Genomic DNA, 16,990 nt, shown 5'->3' with positions numbered 1-16,990 from the left:
CGACACAGTACATAGATACTCCGCTAGTGCCCTCAGAACTCATATCGCTCTCGGCGGCCCTCTCCCTCTACCTTTCACGTTCGCGCCCGTCCCATAGATCTGTGCCAGCAACCCGAGCACCCCACCATCCACCGGCTCCTCGTCCTCCTCCGCTGGCGCCTGGCTCGCCGTCGGCCGGCGCCCATCGACATAGGACTCGCCTAGCATACTCCCCACACCACCATCGTGCGCAAGCTCTTCCTCCGGGATCATACTCGCTGACGGCGCGGCCGCTGCAGGAGGCGCCGGCATCACGCTACTCTGCGAATCCTCCAGTATGGCTGTCTGCGCGAGCTCTGCGCCCATGGCGGATTGGAACATCGTCGATACTCCTGTAGGCCCACTAAATGGCCCCCGCGTGCTTTGCATCAGGACGCTTCCCCGTCTTCTCATGCCCTGCGCCGACGTTTGGCTCTGCCTGAGCGTGCGGTCTCTGTCGATGGCATCCTGTGGCGAGGTGGTATCTAGCATACTCTCCTGTCCGTACACGGGGCGTGCGCTGCCGGAGTCGGATGGGCGACGCAGGAGACGGCGTCGTCCGAGTCCGACGGGGTGCGCAGCGCTGAAGTCTGCGATGCGGTTCAGATAGAGGGACCCTGTAGGATCTGCGGGTATCCAGTCTGGATTGGCGGCCTGAGCATGCCAGAGAGCATGAGAATGCATCAATGAGGTACGAAGCAAGTATGCGTACCTTGAAATTAAGGAAGCTCTTTTCCATCTTCCCTTGCTTCGACATGAGCCGCTCGTCCTGAGCCTTCGTAGGCGCACCGAACTAATAGGAGAAAAAAGGACTTCAGCACCGCGCAACCAAATACAGTTGCGAATACGCACCTTGACGTTCCCATGCCTTTGGAAGTCGAAGACAGCAAAGCTGCACACGTATCCAAGTCCGTCGACATGTACGCTGAATTCGCGGAAGAAGTCGATGATTGCAGGTGCGCAGGGCGGAAGTGAATACCAGAGCACAAACGGAGTCAGAATGACCGAGAGCAACTCTTGCGCAAAGATCATAACCTTCATCGCGAACAGCTCGCCGAACTCCTCGTGCACCTGCAATAAGTATGTCAAAACAATGAAGTCCAAGCGACAAGGATTATGACGTGCCTTCTTTGAATGCAGCTGACCCTTCCACTCGTCCGGCATGTAGTGGGTATCCTGTATCACCTCAATCATGAGCAACTCGGGATCAAATACCCTGTTCTCCTCAGGGATCATTCCTCGCGCGACCGCTAGAATAGCGCCGAAGACGGTGACGTAGAACACTACAGTGCGGTTGGGCGTGATCTCAAAGTAGAGGAACAGTTCGGGGTCGACCACAGAGGCTAGGATAAGTACAGCGGCAAAAGAGCCCGCGATGAACGCTGCAAAGCTGCGGACAGATATGTCAAAGACATAATATGTATCGACGGCATACGTCTTACCGCATGATGAGGGTCAACTTCTCATTCGGGAACTGCCCTATATACATGCTGGCAGCTGGATACGATTCGTTCAGTCTTCGTTTGAACAGGTGCGGTAGCTCGTTGAACTCGCGGAACTTCCATTGCGCAAAGGGAGTGTATCGCCGACCGCCTATGCTTGAAGGGTTCTTGTGATACTCCTGCAGGAAGCGGCATTTATGCGCAGTTCGCAAAATGCTCGGGCAACTTCTCTTACCTCAAAATATCGGAAGAACGAATACATGATCAGATATAAGACAATGAATGGCGCAAAGATAGCGTTCAGTATGCCCATGAAGATGAACCTCCTCCGCAATCTGTACGGGTAACAAGTCAGCCAAAATAAACATACAATGAACACACTGGATATTACCCATCAATCAATGCCGCTCGGTTCCTTGACTTCAGGAATACCTTCCTGACCTTTCCACTAGAGTCAAAGAGGTACTCCATCAAGCAGAAGCGCAAATTCCACTCTAGAGCGCGAGTAAGCACACGCCCCTTCCCCTCTTCCTGTGTACCAAACAACCGTTTGAATAGTGGCGGAAGCGGGACACGCAGATCCAATAGCTCCTTGTTGAACAATGCAATGAGATAATTCTCTTGACGCATTATCCGGTTCGCGATATCATGAGCATCAAGCTTCGCGTTGACACTCTGGCCTACACCAGTGGATGACAGCGCGGTCAAGGGGTTGTCCTCGCGTATCGCGCCGATGCGCCGCACAACCTCTGGCCAAGAGATTGTTTGAATGTCTGCCTATGGTGTGTCATACAAGGTGAATTTCACGAGATTCATAAGAGGATGTACGCACGTCCGGGATATGCAGGAGATATGTGTAGAACCGGTACATGTCCACCAGACGCAGAGTACTCAAAGCGAACGTGACGATCTGCCAGACGAAGAAGGCTGTAAAGAGCACGAAGAATAGGAATGTAAAGCCGGAAAATCTAGCAAGAATAGTGTGAACATCAGCTGAACAGTGCCTCGCAATGCAAGCAACACACCTGGACACGCAGCGGTCGACAATTATGTCACTTAATCGGGTAGCTTTGTTGGATCGTATGAGAGAGTAGTCGACACAACCCAGTAGGAACGTCGAGAATCCAATCACGAACCCGACTGTGCTACGCATAACTGTGAGCATGAGGTGAAAATACCATTAATGAACTGTACAGACAGCAGATTCAATCCTCGAGACAACGCAATGCTGTATATCCCCTTTCCCTCGTAGTAGTAATATGCTTCTTGGAGGAATGCGTCCAAGTTATAGACGTTCACCCAATTCCACAGCGCTCGTTCATGGGCATCCAAGCCCCGCATCACTTTGGGATGGGATCCTTGTAACGGCTCCGAGCCCTTCGCCTCTTCCACGTCAATCTCTGATGGCCGAGGAGGGGTGGATACAGACGTCCCCTTCACAGTAGTCGGGAGAATTGGGGGTGTCTGCCTCTGTGACGTCGAATACAGCGGTCTCCTACGCGTGTCCTTCTCTTTGCCTTTAGAGCTCAGCGCAGGAACTGCCGACTTGCGACCACCGGGAGAGACAGCCTCGATCATCAAATTCTGCGGGACCTCCTCATCGGACGAGAACTCATCCTGCTGAGGGTCTGCTTGCCGGATATTTGGCCTCAGCACATGTAGTTCGGATGCTTCTCCACCCCATGCACCACGCCGCTTGCCATGAGACCTTGATTTATGCGAGCTGTGTGGCGTATTGCTGCGACTCGCGTGGCCTGCCTCGAGGTCGCCGTCATCATTTTCTTCCTCCTCTTCTTCCAGTACTGATTGATTGGCCTGCACGTAGCCCTTGTAGTTCTTGCCCATCGGATTCAGCACGTGAAGGAACGGTCGCGAGCTACCTGCGCCAGGAAAAATGGACTGCGAACCCTGCATAGAGCGCGAGGCAGTAAGTGGGCGAGAAGTCGAGGGCCCAGGAGGCGAGGACATGGTTGCGTCTCCGAAGATGTCAGCCTAGCAGGACGTCGTCGCAGAATAGCGAAGTGAGCAGAGGTAAGGAGGCACAGACACTGCCGTCCCTACAGGTCGTGGTCGTAAGACGTAACGGTTAGTGTAACGTGTGGCGCACTCCGTACTGTGCGGGTGTGTCACTTTGTGACCTGGGAGTGACTAATCGCGTGGAGGCGTGACCTCGGCAACCCTCGCGCGTCTGTCTCGCGTCTGCTGCAGCAACATGTCCGTCGGAGTGTGCTGCTTTCAGACTGCCCTGCACTGGTGCAGCGGCACACATTCGGGAAAGGTCCTCGCCCAGAGAGCCCGCCATATATCGACCTCTCCTATCGACTCCTCCGTTCGCCAGTTCGTATATGCGCTCGCTAAATGGCAGCCATGCTTTCCTGTGCACTCTTCCGCTGTTCAGATCATGAGCCAGCCCAAGGAGTTCTACCAATGCTTACTGGTTTGTGGACCGACAGCCCTGCATACAGTGGAGTCTTTTACCTTGGTCGTGTAGAGCATGATCCGCCGGGCTAAGCGACGGCTGTTCATATCCTCACTGTACATCGGATCTGAGGACCTTGAGTTGGTGTGTTGATCTCAAAAATCCCTCGGTCGATCATCTTGTCACCGTGTGCTATAGGTCAATACTCTGCGCGCCTCCCTAGTCGCAAACCCTGCACTGCAAGTCTACATGCATCTCGACTACAACCGTTGCACGCGCCCAGAGCCTTTGTCGACCGCTAATCTGCTGCTTCCATTGCTCCAAGACTTTCCTGACCGCGTACATGTCTGGCTTTTCCGAAGTCCCAAGCTCAAGGGTCTGATGGCCAAGATCATGCCACCCCGCTTCAACGAGGGGTGGGGTGGGACCTGGCACGCGAAAATCTACGGCGCGGATGACGACGTACTAATCTCCGGGTAAGGAAGTACGTCTCTTGGTAGCCGTGGCGCTGTCCCTCAGCCTGATGCGGCACGCAGCGCGAATCTGAATACCTCCTACTTCACAAATCGCCAGGACCGCTACATCAGCTTCACTGGGCAGCCGGCGTTGGCTCAGTACTGCTTTTCCTTCCTGCAGCAGACTTCAACCTTCTCGTATTCCCTTCTACCGTCATCATCGGACAAGGATCAGTATGTTCTGCATTGGCCAGATGAACAAACGCACCCGCACCACTTTGAGCCGAAAGCACAGAAATTGCTCACGACTCTCCAAAATGGCCATATAACGGATGCTTCCAAAAGTATCGAGACAGTTCTCAATGATTCCGATGAGAAAGAGGCCGACAAGCCCGACGTGCTGGTGATGCCGATTATCCAAGCCGGGCAGTTTGATATCCGAGAGGAGGAGCGTTGTCTCGGCTTGCTATTCAATCAATTGTCCAAGGGTGATTTCCCACCCTCAGCAACGTACTCTGGCCCTCTGATGGACCTTACAAGCGGATACTTCGGTTTGTACAAGCCCTATCAAGACCTCATCGTCCGTTCGCCTGTGGCATGTCGGATTGTGGCCGCTGGCCCGAAGGTACAGCTCGGTCTTTCACATGCATCGACGTGTCTATCAGGCCGCTCATCGCATATCTAACAGGCCAACGGCTTCTACGGTTCTAAGGGTGTCTCGGGACGGATACCGGAAGGTTACACTGTGCTTGAGCGGCGCTTCATGAAGGCGGTCCGGGCTGCGAACCGTGAGTGGACATACGATGAAGGAGAGCAAGCCTCTGGCAGTGGTGTGCAGCTAAGCGAATGGGAAAGAAAAGGATGGACGTATCACGCCAAAGGTTCGTTCAGAAACCTCCACCGTCCTCTTTCACTGTTCATCTGATGCCACCGACGCTTGCAGGCATTTGGCTCCGCCCGACGCCGCTATCAAATCCGGTCCTCACTATCTTCGGCTCGACCAACCTAAACTCACGCTCTGCCAATATCGACACGGAGCTCTCGTTTGTCATGGTGACGACCGCGCCCGCACTACAGGAACGTCTCGCGGAGGAAGTGGACAGGTTGCGTGCCCACGGTCATGCCTGGCAGGGAGCGGAGCGGAGTGTGCGGCCGGGATCGTGGGTGTTGGCGAGTGCATTGTGCAATCGCTTGTAGTGAATATATGTACATTATTCTTTACAGCTGGCTCGTGTAGTTATCTACTTATATCCACTACTCAGGTATGCTCGATTCCGTGAATTCTGACGATTCTGATTCTGTCGACTCTATCGATTCTGATTCTTCAGAAAGGTGGCTGTAGCTTTCTGCTCTCGTTGCATTCTCCGGCACTCTTTCGCCGCTTGGAGCTGCCTTGGGAGTGAGAAAAGTTCTTGCGCCACTTCCGGACCCGCTGGGAGGTTGGTCCACATACTCAAATTTTCGCGAGTCCAGCGTGAGGGTGACGGGGCCCTGGATTGAGTGAGGAAAGATGCAAAATTCGTCAGTTGCGGGACCGGCACAATGGCAAGTGTGCCAGACGGAAGCTCACCTCGTTGACGAGACTCACGCTCATCATCGCGCCAAACCGTCCATCTTCGTTCGGAGTGAGTAGGCGTAGGCGTCGGTCAAATAATAGCGTACCTTTGATCTTCTCGGGTTTGTACATGCTTGAAATCCTCTCTAGAAAAGAGGTGTACATTTGTCGGCTAGACTCGGCGGTCTGCATGCGCGGAGTAGGAAAGTCAGCGTCATGATATACTTTGAAGTTTAGCAAGAAATTCAGGCTCATACCATTGCACGGTGGAAGTCTGGCTTGTTTCCCTTCGTGGTGTTCGCGAGCAGTGTGAACTGGGAGACACAAAGCACTTCGCCATCAATGTCCTTCACACTCTTCTTCCACATCGCTCCAGATCCATCGTCGAAAATTCGCAGGTTGAGACTTGGACGATAGTTCAGATCTCCGAGACCGAAGGGACAAGTCCGCTCTCACATTTTCTTTGCTACGTTTTCGACATCGACAGGAGTGTCGTCTGTTCTGTGTAGATGGTCAGCTGAAGTAAATAGCTGATACTGAACGGAATTGACCTTTCCCAATCCCTACGAGGACCATTAAGCCTCGAGAGATTGACGAGATAACCTCACTATCAACTACGACGATCAGCATGCAATTCATTAATCGAAAAAGATGCAACTACCTGTCACTGACGCAGATCTTACGCGCTGCACGACCGCCCGCATGATACTCGATTTGCCGAGAGTCTCCGAATTTCAAGATGGCGGTCGCGAAAGAGCCGATCTCACGGGATCTCGATCATTGTGGCCACATCATCTGTTCGAAGCAGACGCCCATCGTGATCGTTCTCTTGCACCGTGACCGCCACCACCCGCCTGCACCTGTCCTACCCACCCACCGAGAACAAGTTACCATCATGGAATCCGTTGTACTCGAGACGAGCATGGGCGACATTCAATTGGAGCTCTACTGGAACCACGCTCCTAAAGTAAGCTCTTGAACCTACAATCTAGCGCGCATCTCGGCTCATGTCGCCAACCTTGAGTGCTTAGACGTGCAAGAACTTCGCTGAATTGGCAAAGCGGGGATACTACAATGGTCTGGTATTCCACCGTATAATTGCCGTGAGCCAACAGAGTTTACACTAGAACTGGTGCTGACGTGTGCTGGTATGCCCGTAGGACTTCATGGTGCAAGGAGGAGACCCTACGGGTACGGGACGAGGTGGAACCAGCATATACGGGCAAAAATTGTGCGATTGCTATTCTTCGCGCACACATGTAAAAATTTACGTGCTAAACCAGCGAAGATGAGATCCATCCCGAGCTGCGATTCACAGGAGCGGGGATTCTTGCAATGGCCAATTCGGGTCCCAACACAAACGGTGAGTACTTCCGCTGAACCAGTTTGCGTCGCATAATCCTGCGTGCGCTGGACCCTGAACTGTTCACTAGGCTCTCAGTTCTTCCTGACGCTTGCACCAACGCCGTACCTGGACAACAAGCATACCATCTTTGGACGCGTTAGCTCAGGGATGAGGGTGTTGCAGAGACTGGGTGCGGTTGCCACTGATGCTCAAGATAGGTGAGTAGACACCGAAAGTAATATCCTCGAGAGGTTGTTGCTCATGCCTCGTTTACGTTGCAGGCCACGCGAAGATGTGAAAATCCACAAGGCCCGTGTCGTATGAGGCTTCCCCAGAGATCGCATATCAGCCTGTGCTTTTCACTTTGATGACAATATTCCAACGGTTGGCTCCTTGTACTTTGCTGTGCCGGTCATGAAAAGTGGCGAGATCATTTACGCGAATGCGGCTTGCATTTTGGCGTGATTGAGCCCGGATCAATATCAAGTATTGCTCTAGATAGCTGAAGGCGTGACTCCCCAATATGATGGTCATATTGATTTAGACACGAAATGAATGAAGCCTCGGTCAGTAAACACCGCTGTCTACATGGGGCCCTGTAATTCGCATGGTCACTGGGCTTCCAGTACCCAAATTATGTGAGGAACCCCATCAGTACGCTTGGGTTCTCTGAGTATGGCTTGCTATCTTGCGGATGTTTATGAAGGCTAGTGCCGGATATTGCGACTCAACGAGGGCCTCTCCTGCACACCGGTGGCCACCTTGAATGACACGACCGAGACATACCGAATTTGGCAAGTGTAGTGTTCGCATCCGCAACCAATCCGCCTGTCGGCAGTATGAAGTTCATTGGCGGTATCATGCCGATGCATTATGTCCTTACATACACTTTGATAACTGCGATGTCTACAACGAACATGCTAATGGTCCCAATACCTAAATATTAAGTTTGTATGGAATAGAAACGGACGAGGGAGAGAGGGGGGTTACCGCATATGCGAACAATCCGGTGGACATAACATACGGAGGACAACACGTAAGGACATGTACTGTGGCCAGAAAGTGAATGTATGCAGTCAGACTGCTGCTTGACGCCCAGCCACTACGTGCGGCAGGAATGGAAAGGAGGTGCCAATCGTCACCGCAGGTGAGAGCCCATATCGCGTACGCGCGGCCGTGTTGGTGTCTCATCGTTCGATGGAGGGAACCGCATGAGAGATGATGGCCCCACACCATCGTTATGGAATAAAGCCGACGGCCCTGAATCTAACGAGTGGCTCCGACTACGGCCAATCCCATATCTCGAGCTCCCCGCTTCCGGCATCATATGCTCATCCATATCCGTTGGTGTATGAAGCCAGGTCACGAGTCGGTCGTCCTCTGAGTCCTCCAGCCCGTGGTCGTCCAGCTCCGCATCGTCCATGTCCGAGCCCATGGTGGCGTCCAGGTCCTGGTCCATTGCGTCCACCTCCGCCTGTTCGATCGCATCATCGTCCTCTTCGTATTCCGTGTCCTCGTCGTATATCCCACCCGGCGGCTCGCCGATCCACTCTTCGTCGCCCTCCTCTTCCGCAAAGTCCCACACGTCCAGGACGGTCGCGTCCATACGGTTGCTCGCCGCGACGCACCACCGGCCCTCGAACACGACCTGCCACACGCCCACAATGCCCGTGAGCAGGTCCCGCACCTGCGACCCGTCGCGAATGTCCCACATCTTGAGCGTGCCATCGCTGCCACTGAGCACTTTGAACTCATCGTGCTGGAAACACGTGATCGCGCCGTTGTGTGCCGCAAGCGTGTGATGATGCTCGCCGGTGTCTGGGTCCCATACTCGGAGCGTTGAATCGGCTGCAGCAGAGACTAGGTATGACGGTGAGAGACCAAGGAGACCGACGAGGGACGTGTGTCCAGTCAGTACGTGTTGACATTGCCCAGTGCGCAGATTCCACACCCGGACAGTACTATCCATGGACCCCGAGCATGCAATCTTCCGGTTCAGGTCGAGCACCACGCTGTACACTGCAGTGGTAAAGTCAGATATACTGATGACGATAGATGTGCACCATGTCGCACCTTTTTGTGTGTGTCCATAGAGGACATACTTGCATTGCCCAGTGATGATGTCCCATATCCTTACCGTGCAATCATAGCTTCCTGACACAAGTGTCCGGCCGCGTGCTGCAAGGGCACGAACTGCGTGATCATGACCTTGGAGGTGCAGCTTGTGATACGGATTGTCCTCGGCGTCCTCCTTTTTCCACACCTTCCCTGGTCAGCACGCCTGACAGCATCTGATAGTGAATGCAGCCTTACCTCTGATGGGTCCACATCGTGTTCGTCCGCGCCGAAATACCTGTACTCGTTATCGGCAGATCGGGGTAATGCCCACACCCGAAGCGAATGGTCCCTACTGCCGGTGACGATCAGCGGCCGTTTTGGCCATCTCTCCTGAGTTATAACACCACCCTCGTGCTCAACGTCTACCAATTCCGGTTTGACGATCGCGAGACATCGGACGGTGCTCGTATGGCCTCCAAACACATGTGTGCAGCGACCAGACGCGAGGTTCCAGATCCGGACTGTGCGGTCTGTGGACCCGCTGACCAGGGTGTTCTTCGTCGCTGCTAGTGCCCACACGCCGCCTTCGTGCCCTGTCAATTGTCGGAGTAGCTCGCCGGTGACTGGAGAAAAGACGCGTATCGAGTGGTCATCGGACGCAGAAATAATCCGCCCGTGCGAGAAGATAAGGCATGTCACAACCGAACGACCATGGGCAGTGAAAGTAAGGCGCTTTGGGTTCTGATTATGCACCCAGCGCGTACGCGTGAGGTGTCGTGACTTGAACAAGATCTTGTAAGGATGGGGCAAAGGCAGCGCGCCGGGTGGAGGCAACCTCTGATGCCGCCGTCGGGCGAAGATGGCGTCGGCAAACGCGATCTCGGAACCTCGTCCAAACCAGATCTTCGTTCCCTTGAGAAGATCGCGCCAAAGTACAGGATCCGAATCGATGATGGCACGCCAGGCTTTGGACACACGCGAGGCCCGGGCAAGGTCCGAGAATGAAAGGAAGCTCAAGACATGCGAGACAAGTTCTGGAGGGAGGAGAGTGAGAAAGTCTCGCGCAAGTGTGGGCGTCAAGATAGAGTGAAGGGTTCGCAGCACGGACAATGGTGAGTGACGCAAGAATGTGAGCAAGACGTGGGATTGCAGCTGAGGAGGGAGGCTAGAGTAGTGCTGCAACAGTGCGGGGAGGGAGAGCAGAGCAGCAAGCGAGACATCAGGCTGGATGGGCGCCTCTTGTGGTTGAGGGGACGAGTGCCCACTCGGCGGGGCTGATGGCCAGATGCTCTCGGGTCGTGGTGAGCCATGAGGAGAGGGAAGCGGGGAGGGCGGCGCTGCTGCATTGATTGGTGGAATAGTGGATATAGCAGCCGGCTTCGACCTCTTGCGCGGTGGTGTGCTGGGGATGAACCCGGGGATGGACTCGATGCCTTCCATCATGTTTTCGTTCACCAACGACCTCTTACGCCCATACCGTTCAATCGCCTCCGCCAGGCCGACCTCTTGCTGCCCCTCGACGTCCTCATCGCGTCTCAGCATCCGCCAACCTAGACCGCTTGCGGGCTCCTCCTCCTCTTGCATCTCCTCCTCGCCTGTTTCGCCATCGCGGAACGTTGCTCTTGATCCGCCTGGGAACTCGAGCTGAAATTGGCGAAGCGACCGCGGAAGGTGCGCATTCAACAATGGATATACCTTAGAGTCTTTGGGGGACGATGGGGCAGGGAGTGGTGGCAGCGGGATGGGCGCGTATGTTGTGGTCGTGGTGGTTGTTGTCACCACGCTGCGAGAGAGAGTCAGACGACGCAAAGGGCAAGAATGAATGTATCACGTACGTGGTGGTGTTGATTGAGGGCGCAAGCTGGATGTACGGCCGGTGGTGGGACGACATGGTGGATAAGTGGAGGGAGGGGGCACCAGGCCTGAGCTGGTGGCTAGGAGGAAGCTTGCGAGGGACGTTAACTGGAACCGCGTCAGGACCTGGCAAAAGCGCGCTCGGCGGACTCTCAATTTCTCGGTCTCTCCGCAGGCGCTAATCACTTGTAGCAGTGCGTTGGCCACAACGTTTCGGTCGCGCTGCAGGCCCATTCAGTCGAGCAAAAAACCTACTAAGTAACTCTGAGCTATATCAGCACACTCTCATTGTCTTCACTGGCATTCAACGCCTTATTTCAATCGCTTCGTCGAAGTATGCACGGTGTTTGGAGTCGAAGTTTGATTCCGGTGCTGCATCGTGACCTTGGTTATCTGTAATGCAGCTTGAACGTACGCGTGAGCTACTCAGATGGTGTCCACGGGAAATGTATACTATCATACGCAGGACTCGAAATCGAACACATTGGTGGCATGGGCACTGTCTTCATCGATGATACAAATACAATCTTCGTCAACAAGAATACAGAATTTGCAACATATGCAGCGAATGACGTGGTGTGTGTTTTGCTCACAAGAGTTTCGGTGTATGCTGATGATGTCTTCGAGCAGGAACAGGCACACTGAGAGTAATGGCCATGGGACCTGTCAGAAGGGACATGCTACTCTGCGACACGATGATAATCCTCGATAATCTGCCAACACGCGGAGCAGCGTTCGCGCAATGGGTCAATCCAGTCCACAGCATACGATCAGTGATAAACCTCCCACGAGATGTTAGGCTAAATGTCAGAGCCTATCATTCTACGAAGTCGACCTGTCGCTGTATACGTACCAAACGCCGCGATTGGACTGGCTGACATTTCTGGCAAATCCATCAGGATCTCTCCTCGCATAGGCAGCTCGACGGCTATGCCTGAGTATAAAGGTGAATTGGCAATCGAGTGATGTGACAGGTGAAGACAACTAACGCATGTAGTGTTTCACGCCGTGTTGACGACTCCGATTCGAATGCAGCAGTGTCACTGCAAGCGCAGCGTCAATCCATGACCAATGCTACGCCGCAAGCGAGAGTTCGGACCGCAGTCGCCGTCATGGCACACCGCCTCACGGAACGACCCGCAAGGTCGTGGTGCTGAATAGGGCTGTCTTCAGTTCGAGAAGTACCACCGGCGGTGTCTGTTCCTTTGTAAATTACGAGACTGCGATTCGTGCGAAAGGGAGAATTAGTAATTGAGCGCAGCGATTTGGGAGCGACTGCTCTGGATTAGCCACTTACGGGAAACCACGTGGGAACGCTGGTCATGAGGCGCCCATAGGCGCCTGTGGGCGCACTGCAAGAAGGCCACACTCGGAGTTAGACATGGGCTTCACTCCATCGCTCGTCCCTGCTCATGCCTTTCTCCTCCCTCCATCATCCACCATTACCTGCTCGTTCCCTCTTCTCCTCGCCTGTCTCTCTCCAGTGACATCGTCGTTGTTACTCTCATCCCCGCACTTGGCGAGTCGTGGTTGACCGTCTCTCGGTCGGCCGAAAATCATTTTCCTCCCGATCTCCCAGCAATTGCACTGTGGCATATCCAAACTAGGCGGTCAGATCTCAGCTGCGAACCCCCACCTCCGTCGCCGGTCTTACCCCAACTTTCTTCATCCCTTATCCCCTGGAACAAAGTGCTCGTTCCGGTACGTATCCAACCCGCCCCTCCTCCCTCCTTTACAGTACACTGATCACGCGCGAATTTAATTGCTTTGCATTCAAAGCGTGCCAAGCACTGTTTAGCATTGCTCATCCTCACGTGCTAGCCTCTCCGCCATGTCTGCGCCCTCAAACTATCCGGGGTACTATGTGCCTCCGGGGCAACAGCAGCAAAGCCCTTACCCTTCTACCTCCATAAGCCGTCGTGCACGCGAGCAGCAAATGAACCAAGCTGTACCCTCCCCCTCGTCATCGTCCTCCATCCCAATTGACCCTGCCCTGTCGATGTACCCCTCCCAGTATTACTCATACCAGCAATCCCAGCAGCATCTACCTGGCACCCATATACCATTACCCGCAAATCTGTCTTCACCCTCTTCTCAGGCATCTGAGGCAATGACGACGCCCCCTAATGACCATGCTGCTGTCTCGGGCCCTTCCAGCGTGAACACTAACGGCAAGCGGCCCGCCTCTCCTCGACAGCAAACTGGTGATGGACGAAAGAAGTCTCGTAAAGACGACGACGGAGAGGAGGGACAGAGTCCGGCTGCTGAGAAAGGTGATGAAGCTCCCAAGGCGAAGCCTACACGTGGCTCCAGGTGCGATCATCGCTCTGTCCGCATGGATGGTTCTGATTATGTCCATAGAGCCTGCACGGTCTGTCGACGACTCAAAATGAAGTGTGTAGGGGCCGAGAACGGGCCGCCATGTAAGAGGTGTCAGGCTGGGCATCATGAATGTATATTTGAGGAGTCAAATCGGGGAAAGCGCTCAACAAAGTAAGATGTTTCTCGTATGGCTTTGCATTCAAAGACTCAATGTCGATTTAGAAAGCATGAAATCCTTACACGCTCCCTGCGGAAGATGGAGCGTACACTAGACACTATCTTCCGCTCGCTCGGTGCTCCACCATCCGAAGGGCCCTCGCGATCACCCTCGCCGCCCGGCCAACCTCCACCGTCCGGAGAGACACATCCTCTTCTTGCTACCCCGCCAGGATCGCCGAAACAGCATCATCGCCGCCACTCAGACCATCCGCCATCCTCGCCCAAGCTGCCCTCATTACCAGACGACTCATTAAATCCGCTTGGCCTGCTCGCAGAAGCAAGTTTGGCGAATCGTCGTGCACAGGCTGGAGTCAAATCGGACTTGGCCTCGACGGCACTGCTGACGCGTACGTCCGAACCGTCGAGGATGGGCGTTGCGAGCGATTTGTATTTCAAGCCTGGTGAGTCTTGATTCAGCGTCGTCCTACGACTGTCCGCTGAGCCTTGTCCAGGACCCATGAGCATATTACCCCTTAGACGATTGTATATTGAGCGACAGATCCAGCCGGAGATGTTGAATTTCGTGAGTACAGAAGAAGTGATTGCACTGTTCAAGATGTGAGTACGATGCATCCACTGCCATGGAATAATTCATTCAACGGTTCAATCATCAATGCAGATATTTCGACCACATGAACGTAAGTCCAATCGTTTACTTGAAACAACGGTGGCACAAAACTCACCGCTATGTTCAGATTCATTGCGGCCTCCTCGATCCCGACTTCCACACCCCCGCATTGGTCTGCTCGCGCTCTCCATTCTTGCTCACTACCAGTAAGCGATCTCTTGTTCTTCCACCGTATACTTTCGTTGACTCTGATCGCAACAGTTTGTGCGATTGCGTCACGATTCTATGACGCCCGTGCGGAGCTGTATCCCAGGCTGACGGAGCTGGCGAAGAAGCTTGCGTTCAATGTTCCTGCGAAGGGATACAAGTCCGTCGAAGTCGTCCAGGCATACCTGCTGAACACGCTGTGGGGCTGTGGTCCCGTGGAGCGGTATGAGCAGGATAGGACGTGGATGCTTCTTGGGATGGGGATTCGGTACGTCGTCTCGACCTAAATATCCGTTCGATCGCTTATGGCATTCTATTATTGCCCCTGGTCTGGTGGTTTTATTATGGCTTGGCGCCCGGCAGTATGGCGCTCGATTTGAACGTTCATCGAAGGACAGAGGTTCCGAATCCGGACTCGGACGAGGGGTTGGCCCGAGAGAGGGAGATCCACAATCGGGAACGGACGTGGATCCTGTGCTTCATTCTAGATCGCAGTTTCAGCGCGCAGATGGGGAAACCCTATACAATCAAAGAAGAGTACGTGGCCTTGATCGATCTCTGCCCTTGTGAATGTTCAAATGTCCTTTCAATAGTTTCATCATCCGTAATGCTCCCCAATGGTGTCAGTCGCAGGTCGCTATGCCATCTGATGCTCACACTGCGTGTTATGCGGTGAGTATATTTGTTTTACGGCTCATGCATTTTCACTGGAATTCGGTACAGGATTTGCAACGCATTCTTACCCGCAGTCTTGACCTCCTCTATTCTGGCGCAAGCACCTCTTCCGGCCTTCAAGAGGACTGCGACTATCTTCTGGTCATCAAGACCATGGAGACGCAGCTCCTGGCATGGCAACATGAGTGGCTACAAATCAGGAAGATTGCCAACGGTATGTCATGTAACTAAATTCGTTCCGCTTTATCCGCTAAATGAACCCCTTGTGTAGCCGAGAAGACCGAGTTTGCGCGGAAGTACTCCGAATTGAGCTGCAGATTCTACTACCACTATGCAATGCTCACGATCAACTCGTTCGGGCTGCAAAACGCGCTGCAGCGGTCTCCGATGGACATCGGGCACTTCTTCGCGCGCTGTTATTCGTCTGCGGTCGCGTGCACGACTGCGCTGCGAGACGAGTTCGGACCGCTGGATTATTTGAAGTATGCACCGGACTCGCTGTTTGTGCAGGGCTCATATGCCGTGCTGAGCTTGTTGAAGGTGAGGATGGTCGGCGTTGGGACCTGAGTCATTGATCTGATGAGGGCTTGCGATAGTACCTGCGGCCGGAGTTCAAGGCGTTCCTCGATCACGAGCAGAAGACGATCGCGCTTGTCAAAGATGTTGCGAACGTTTTTGAGGGTGTCGCTGTGGGCCCATTGCATACCCCCGCATTGTACAGCTGCTTCCTCCGCGCTTTGATTTCGGCCAGGATCGACCCCAACATCGCCAGTGCTTCCGCCGCCATCGCAGCTGCAACTACGAACGGGGTGAATGGGCAGACTGAGCCTGACGACGACGCAGCGTCGATGACCAATGAAGGCGCCCCTTCCGAGACTAGCGTTACACACAGCACCAACCCCGTACCCACCCCCTCGGCTCCTAACGACCCGTTTGCTGATTTCTTCGCAAACGGTGAGATGGGCCCTGTCGCGGACATGTCGACATTCCCACCTACGATGGCACCGAATCCGAACCAGATTGATATGAGCATGTTGTCCATGGACAGCATCCTTAGCGCGGACTTCTGGGACAGCGTCCTTGTGCCGGGTGAGTGGTGGTCACCGGAGCTACTGCGAGCCTGTCATTCATAAATACCGCTATCTGTAGGCTCGTCGAATACGTTGGAGGGACTGAGCAATGGCTTCGTGTACGGAGCCGGCGGTAGTGGGCTGATCACTCCGCGGTTCTGGAGTTCGCCGCTGCCGTCGATGCCTGAATCTCGGAATGGCGAGGGTCGGCCCGGGGAGTTCATGCCGGACAAGGCGGACAGTGCGTTTAATGTGCCTCAGCCACGCATGCAGACGCGTTCGCCTTCGGAAGTGCACATCAGCCCATGAATGCCGGTGGTGGCACCTTTGCTCGATTCCCGACCCTACGTTGTGATTCTATGTCTGTGGCCCACTGTTGATATCAACCGTACGTACGTATTTGTTCAGATCGTGTTTCTTCCTTTTCTCCATTTCCTTTGTTTGTGGTCGCATCGTAATAGGGCAATACCTGTAAATGTTTAGTGTGCCGAGGACGCGTGTTGGTAGCTTAAGAACTCAGACTGTAATTGACTTGATTGTACACACGCGGCTTGCCATCTCCGACAAGACCGGACAGCGTCTCGTACCCACGTGTGTGTCGGCCCGCGCTGCCATACTTGGCATATTCGAGCTTGGACGGCGTTCGCCTCGACTGCGCAGCACCCTCGCTTATAATGGCAGGTCTCGTCGCACAGCCTGCACAGATTTATTTTTCCACGGGAAACCTGATGAAAAAATGGTGAAAATATCTTAAGCCTGGATATGGAAATAGTTTGGAAATCA

The 16,990-nt window shown here is 54.0% G+C and overlaps 6 protein-coding genes across 6 annotated transcripts; 3 read left to right on the top strand and 3 right to left on the bottom strand.

Annotated features, from left to right (window-relative positions):
- Positions 1 to 39: 39 nt before the first annotated feature.
- On the bottom strand, positions 40 to 3,374 carry LAESUDRAFT_735264 (APG9-domain-containing protein; the record flags this gene model as incomplete). The annotated part of the gene is made up of 10 exons (XM_040910573.1): positions 40 to 672; positions 731 to 811; positions 871 to 1,089; positions 1,144 to 1,408; positions 1,461 to 1,639; positions 1,696 to 1,795; positions 1,852 to 2,237; positions 2,293 to 2,428; positions 2,486 to 2,605; positions 2,659 to 3,374. 10 exons carry the CDS (start codon positions 3,372 to 3,374, stop codon positions 40 to 42), a joined length of 2,835 nt encoding a protein of 944 aa, XP_040767321.1.
- A 298-nt stretch (positions 3,375 to 3,672) lies between these two features.
- LAESUDRAFT_695219 (CDP-diacylglycerol-glycerol-3-phosphate 3-phosphatidyltransferase) lies at positions 3,673 to 5,623 on the top strand (the record flags this gene model as incomplete). Its single annotated transcript, XM_040906231.1, has 6 exons — positions 3,673 to 3,897; positions 3,952 to 4,023; positions 4,078 to 4,355; positions 4,416 to 4,959; positions 5,023 to 5,215; positions 5,278 to 5,623. The coding sequence occupies 6 exons, from the start codon at positions 3,673 to 3,675 to the stop codon at positions 5,529 to 5,531; spliced, it is 1,566 nt and encodes a 521-aa protein (XP_040767320.1). The 3' UTR covers positions 5,532 to 5,623.
- LAESUDRAFT_511657 (D-tyrosyl-tRNA deacylase) lies at positions 5,276 to 6,647 on the bottom strand. The gene is made up of 8 exons (XM_040902740.1): positions 6,551 to 6,647; positions 6,441 to 6,503; positions 6,346 to 6,385; positions 6,147 to 6,294; positions 5,997 to 6,075; positions 5,905 to 5,948; positions 5,788 to 5,825; positions 5,276 to 5,722 (listed from the first exon to the last, which is right to left on the bottom strand). Exons 1-8 carry the CDS (start codon positions 6,591 to 6,593, stop codon positions 5,659 to 5,661), a joined length of 519 nt encoding a protein of 172 aa, XP_040767319.1. The 5' UTR covers positions 6,594 to 6,647; the 3' UTR covers positions 5,276 to 5,658.
- An 83-nt stretch (positions 6,648 to 6,730) lies between these two features.
- LAESUDRAFT_695212 (uncharacterized protein) lies at positions 6,731 to 7,783 on the top strand. Its single transcript, XM_040906230.1, has 6 exons — positions 6,731 to 6,856; positions 6,921 to 6,992; positions 7,050 to 7,120; positions 7,173 to 7,252; positions 7,323 to 7,452; positions 7,516 to 7,783. Exons 1-6 carry the CDS (start codon positions 6,785 to 6,787, stop codon positions 7,556 to 7,558), a joined length of 468 nt encoding a protein of 155 aa, XP_040767318.1. The 5' UTR covers positions 6,731 to 6,784; the 3' UTR covers positions 7,559 to 7,783.
- Positions 7,784 to 8,372: 589 nt separating this feature from the next.
- Positions 8,373 to 10,876, bottom strand: LAESUDRAFT_646313 (WD40 repeat-like protein; the record flags this gene model as incomplete). The annotated part of the gene is made up of 3 exons (XM_040903973.1): positions 8,373 to 9,253; positions 9,308 to 9,485; positions 9,548 to 10,876. The coding sequence occupies 3 exons, from the start codon at positions 10,874 to 10,876 to the stop codon at positions 8,373 to 8,375; spliced, it is 2,388 nt and encodes a 795-aa protein (XP_040767317.1).
- A 1,699-nt stretch (positions 10,877 to 12,575) lies between these two features.
- On the top strand, positions 12,576 to 16,793 carry LAESUDRAFT_722542 (uncharacterized protein). Its single transcript, XM_040908230.1, has 14 exons — positions 12,576 to 12,847; positions 12,926 to 13,459; positions 13,508 to 13,639; positions 13,691 to 14,088; positions 14,140 to 14,245; positions 14,307 to 14,325; positions 14,383 to 14,461; positions 14,517 to 14,730; positions 14,826 to 14,999; positions 15,056 to 15,134; positions 15,186 to 15,351; positions 15,409 to 15,677; positions 15,734 to 16,226; positions 16,287 to 16,793. Exons 2-14 carry the CDS (start codon positions 12,978 to 12,980, stop codon positions 16,514 to 16,516), a joined length of 2,841 nt encoding a protein of 946 aa, XP_040767316.1. The 5' UTR covers positions 12,576 to 12,847; positions 12,926 to 12,977; the 3' UTR covers positions 16,517 to 16,793.
- The last annotated feature ends 197 nt before the right edge of the window (positions 16,794 to 16,990 follow it).

The sequence above is a fragment of the Laetiporus sulphureus genome (assembly GCF_001632365.1).
Source record: "Laetiporus sulphureus 93-53 unplaced genomic scaffold LAESUscaffold_7, whole genome shotgun sequence".
Taxonomy (NCBI): Eukaryota; Fungi; Basidiomycota; class Agaricomycetes; order Polyporales; family Laetiporaceae; genus Laetiporus; species Laetiporus sulphureus.
The sequence above is the reverse complement of the archived record's forward strand: the minus strand, read 5'-3'. Positions and strand labels throughout refer to the sequence as shown.

Excerpts from the sequence above, each read along its gene's own strand:
- LAESUDRAFT_511657 (XM_040902740.1), bottom strand. The coding sequence starts at position 6,593 with ATGCGGGCGGTCGTGCAGCGCGTAAGATCTGCGTCAGTGACAG. Across the intron at positions 6,386-6,440 it reads CCTCGTAGGGATTGGGAAAG|ACGACACTCCTGTCGATGTC; the intron begins GTCAATTCCGTT and ends TACACAGAACAG. Across the intron at positions 6,076-6,146 it reads CAGACTTCCACCGTGCAATG|ACCGCCGAGTCTAGCCGACA; the intron begins GTATGAGCCTGA and ends CCGCGCATGCAG.
- LAESUDRAFT_695212 (XM_040906230.1), top strand. The coding sequence starts at position 6,785 with ATGGAATCCGTTGTACTCGAGACGAGCATGGGCGACATTCAATTGGAG. Across the intron at positions 7,121-7,172 it reads AGCATATACGGGCAAAAATT|CGAAGATGAGATCCATCCCG; the intron begins GTGCGATTGCTA and ends GTGCTAAACCAG. Across the intron at positions 7,453-7,515 it reads GCCACTGATGCTCAAGATAG|GCCACGCGAAGATGTGAAAA; the intron begins GTGAGTAGACAC and ends TTTACGTTGCAG.
- LAESUDRAFT_722542 (XM_040908230.1), top strand. The coding sequence starts at position 12,978 with ATGTCTGCGCCCTCAAACTATCCGGGGTACTATGTGCCTCCGGGGCAA. Across the intron at positions 14,731-14,825 it reads CTTCTTGGGATGGGGATTCG|TATGGCGCTCGATTTGAACG; the intron begins GTACGTCGTCTC and ends GGCGCCCGGCAG. Across the intron at positions 15,352-15,408 it reads AATCAGGAAGATTGCCAACG|CCGAGAAGACCGAGTTTGCG; the intron begins GTATGTCATGTA and ends CCCCTTGTGTAG.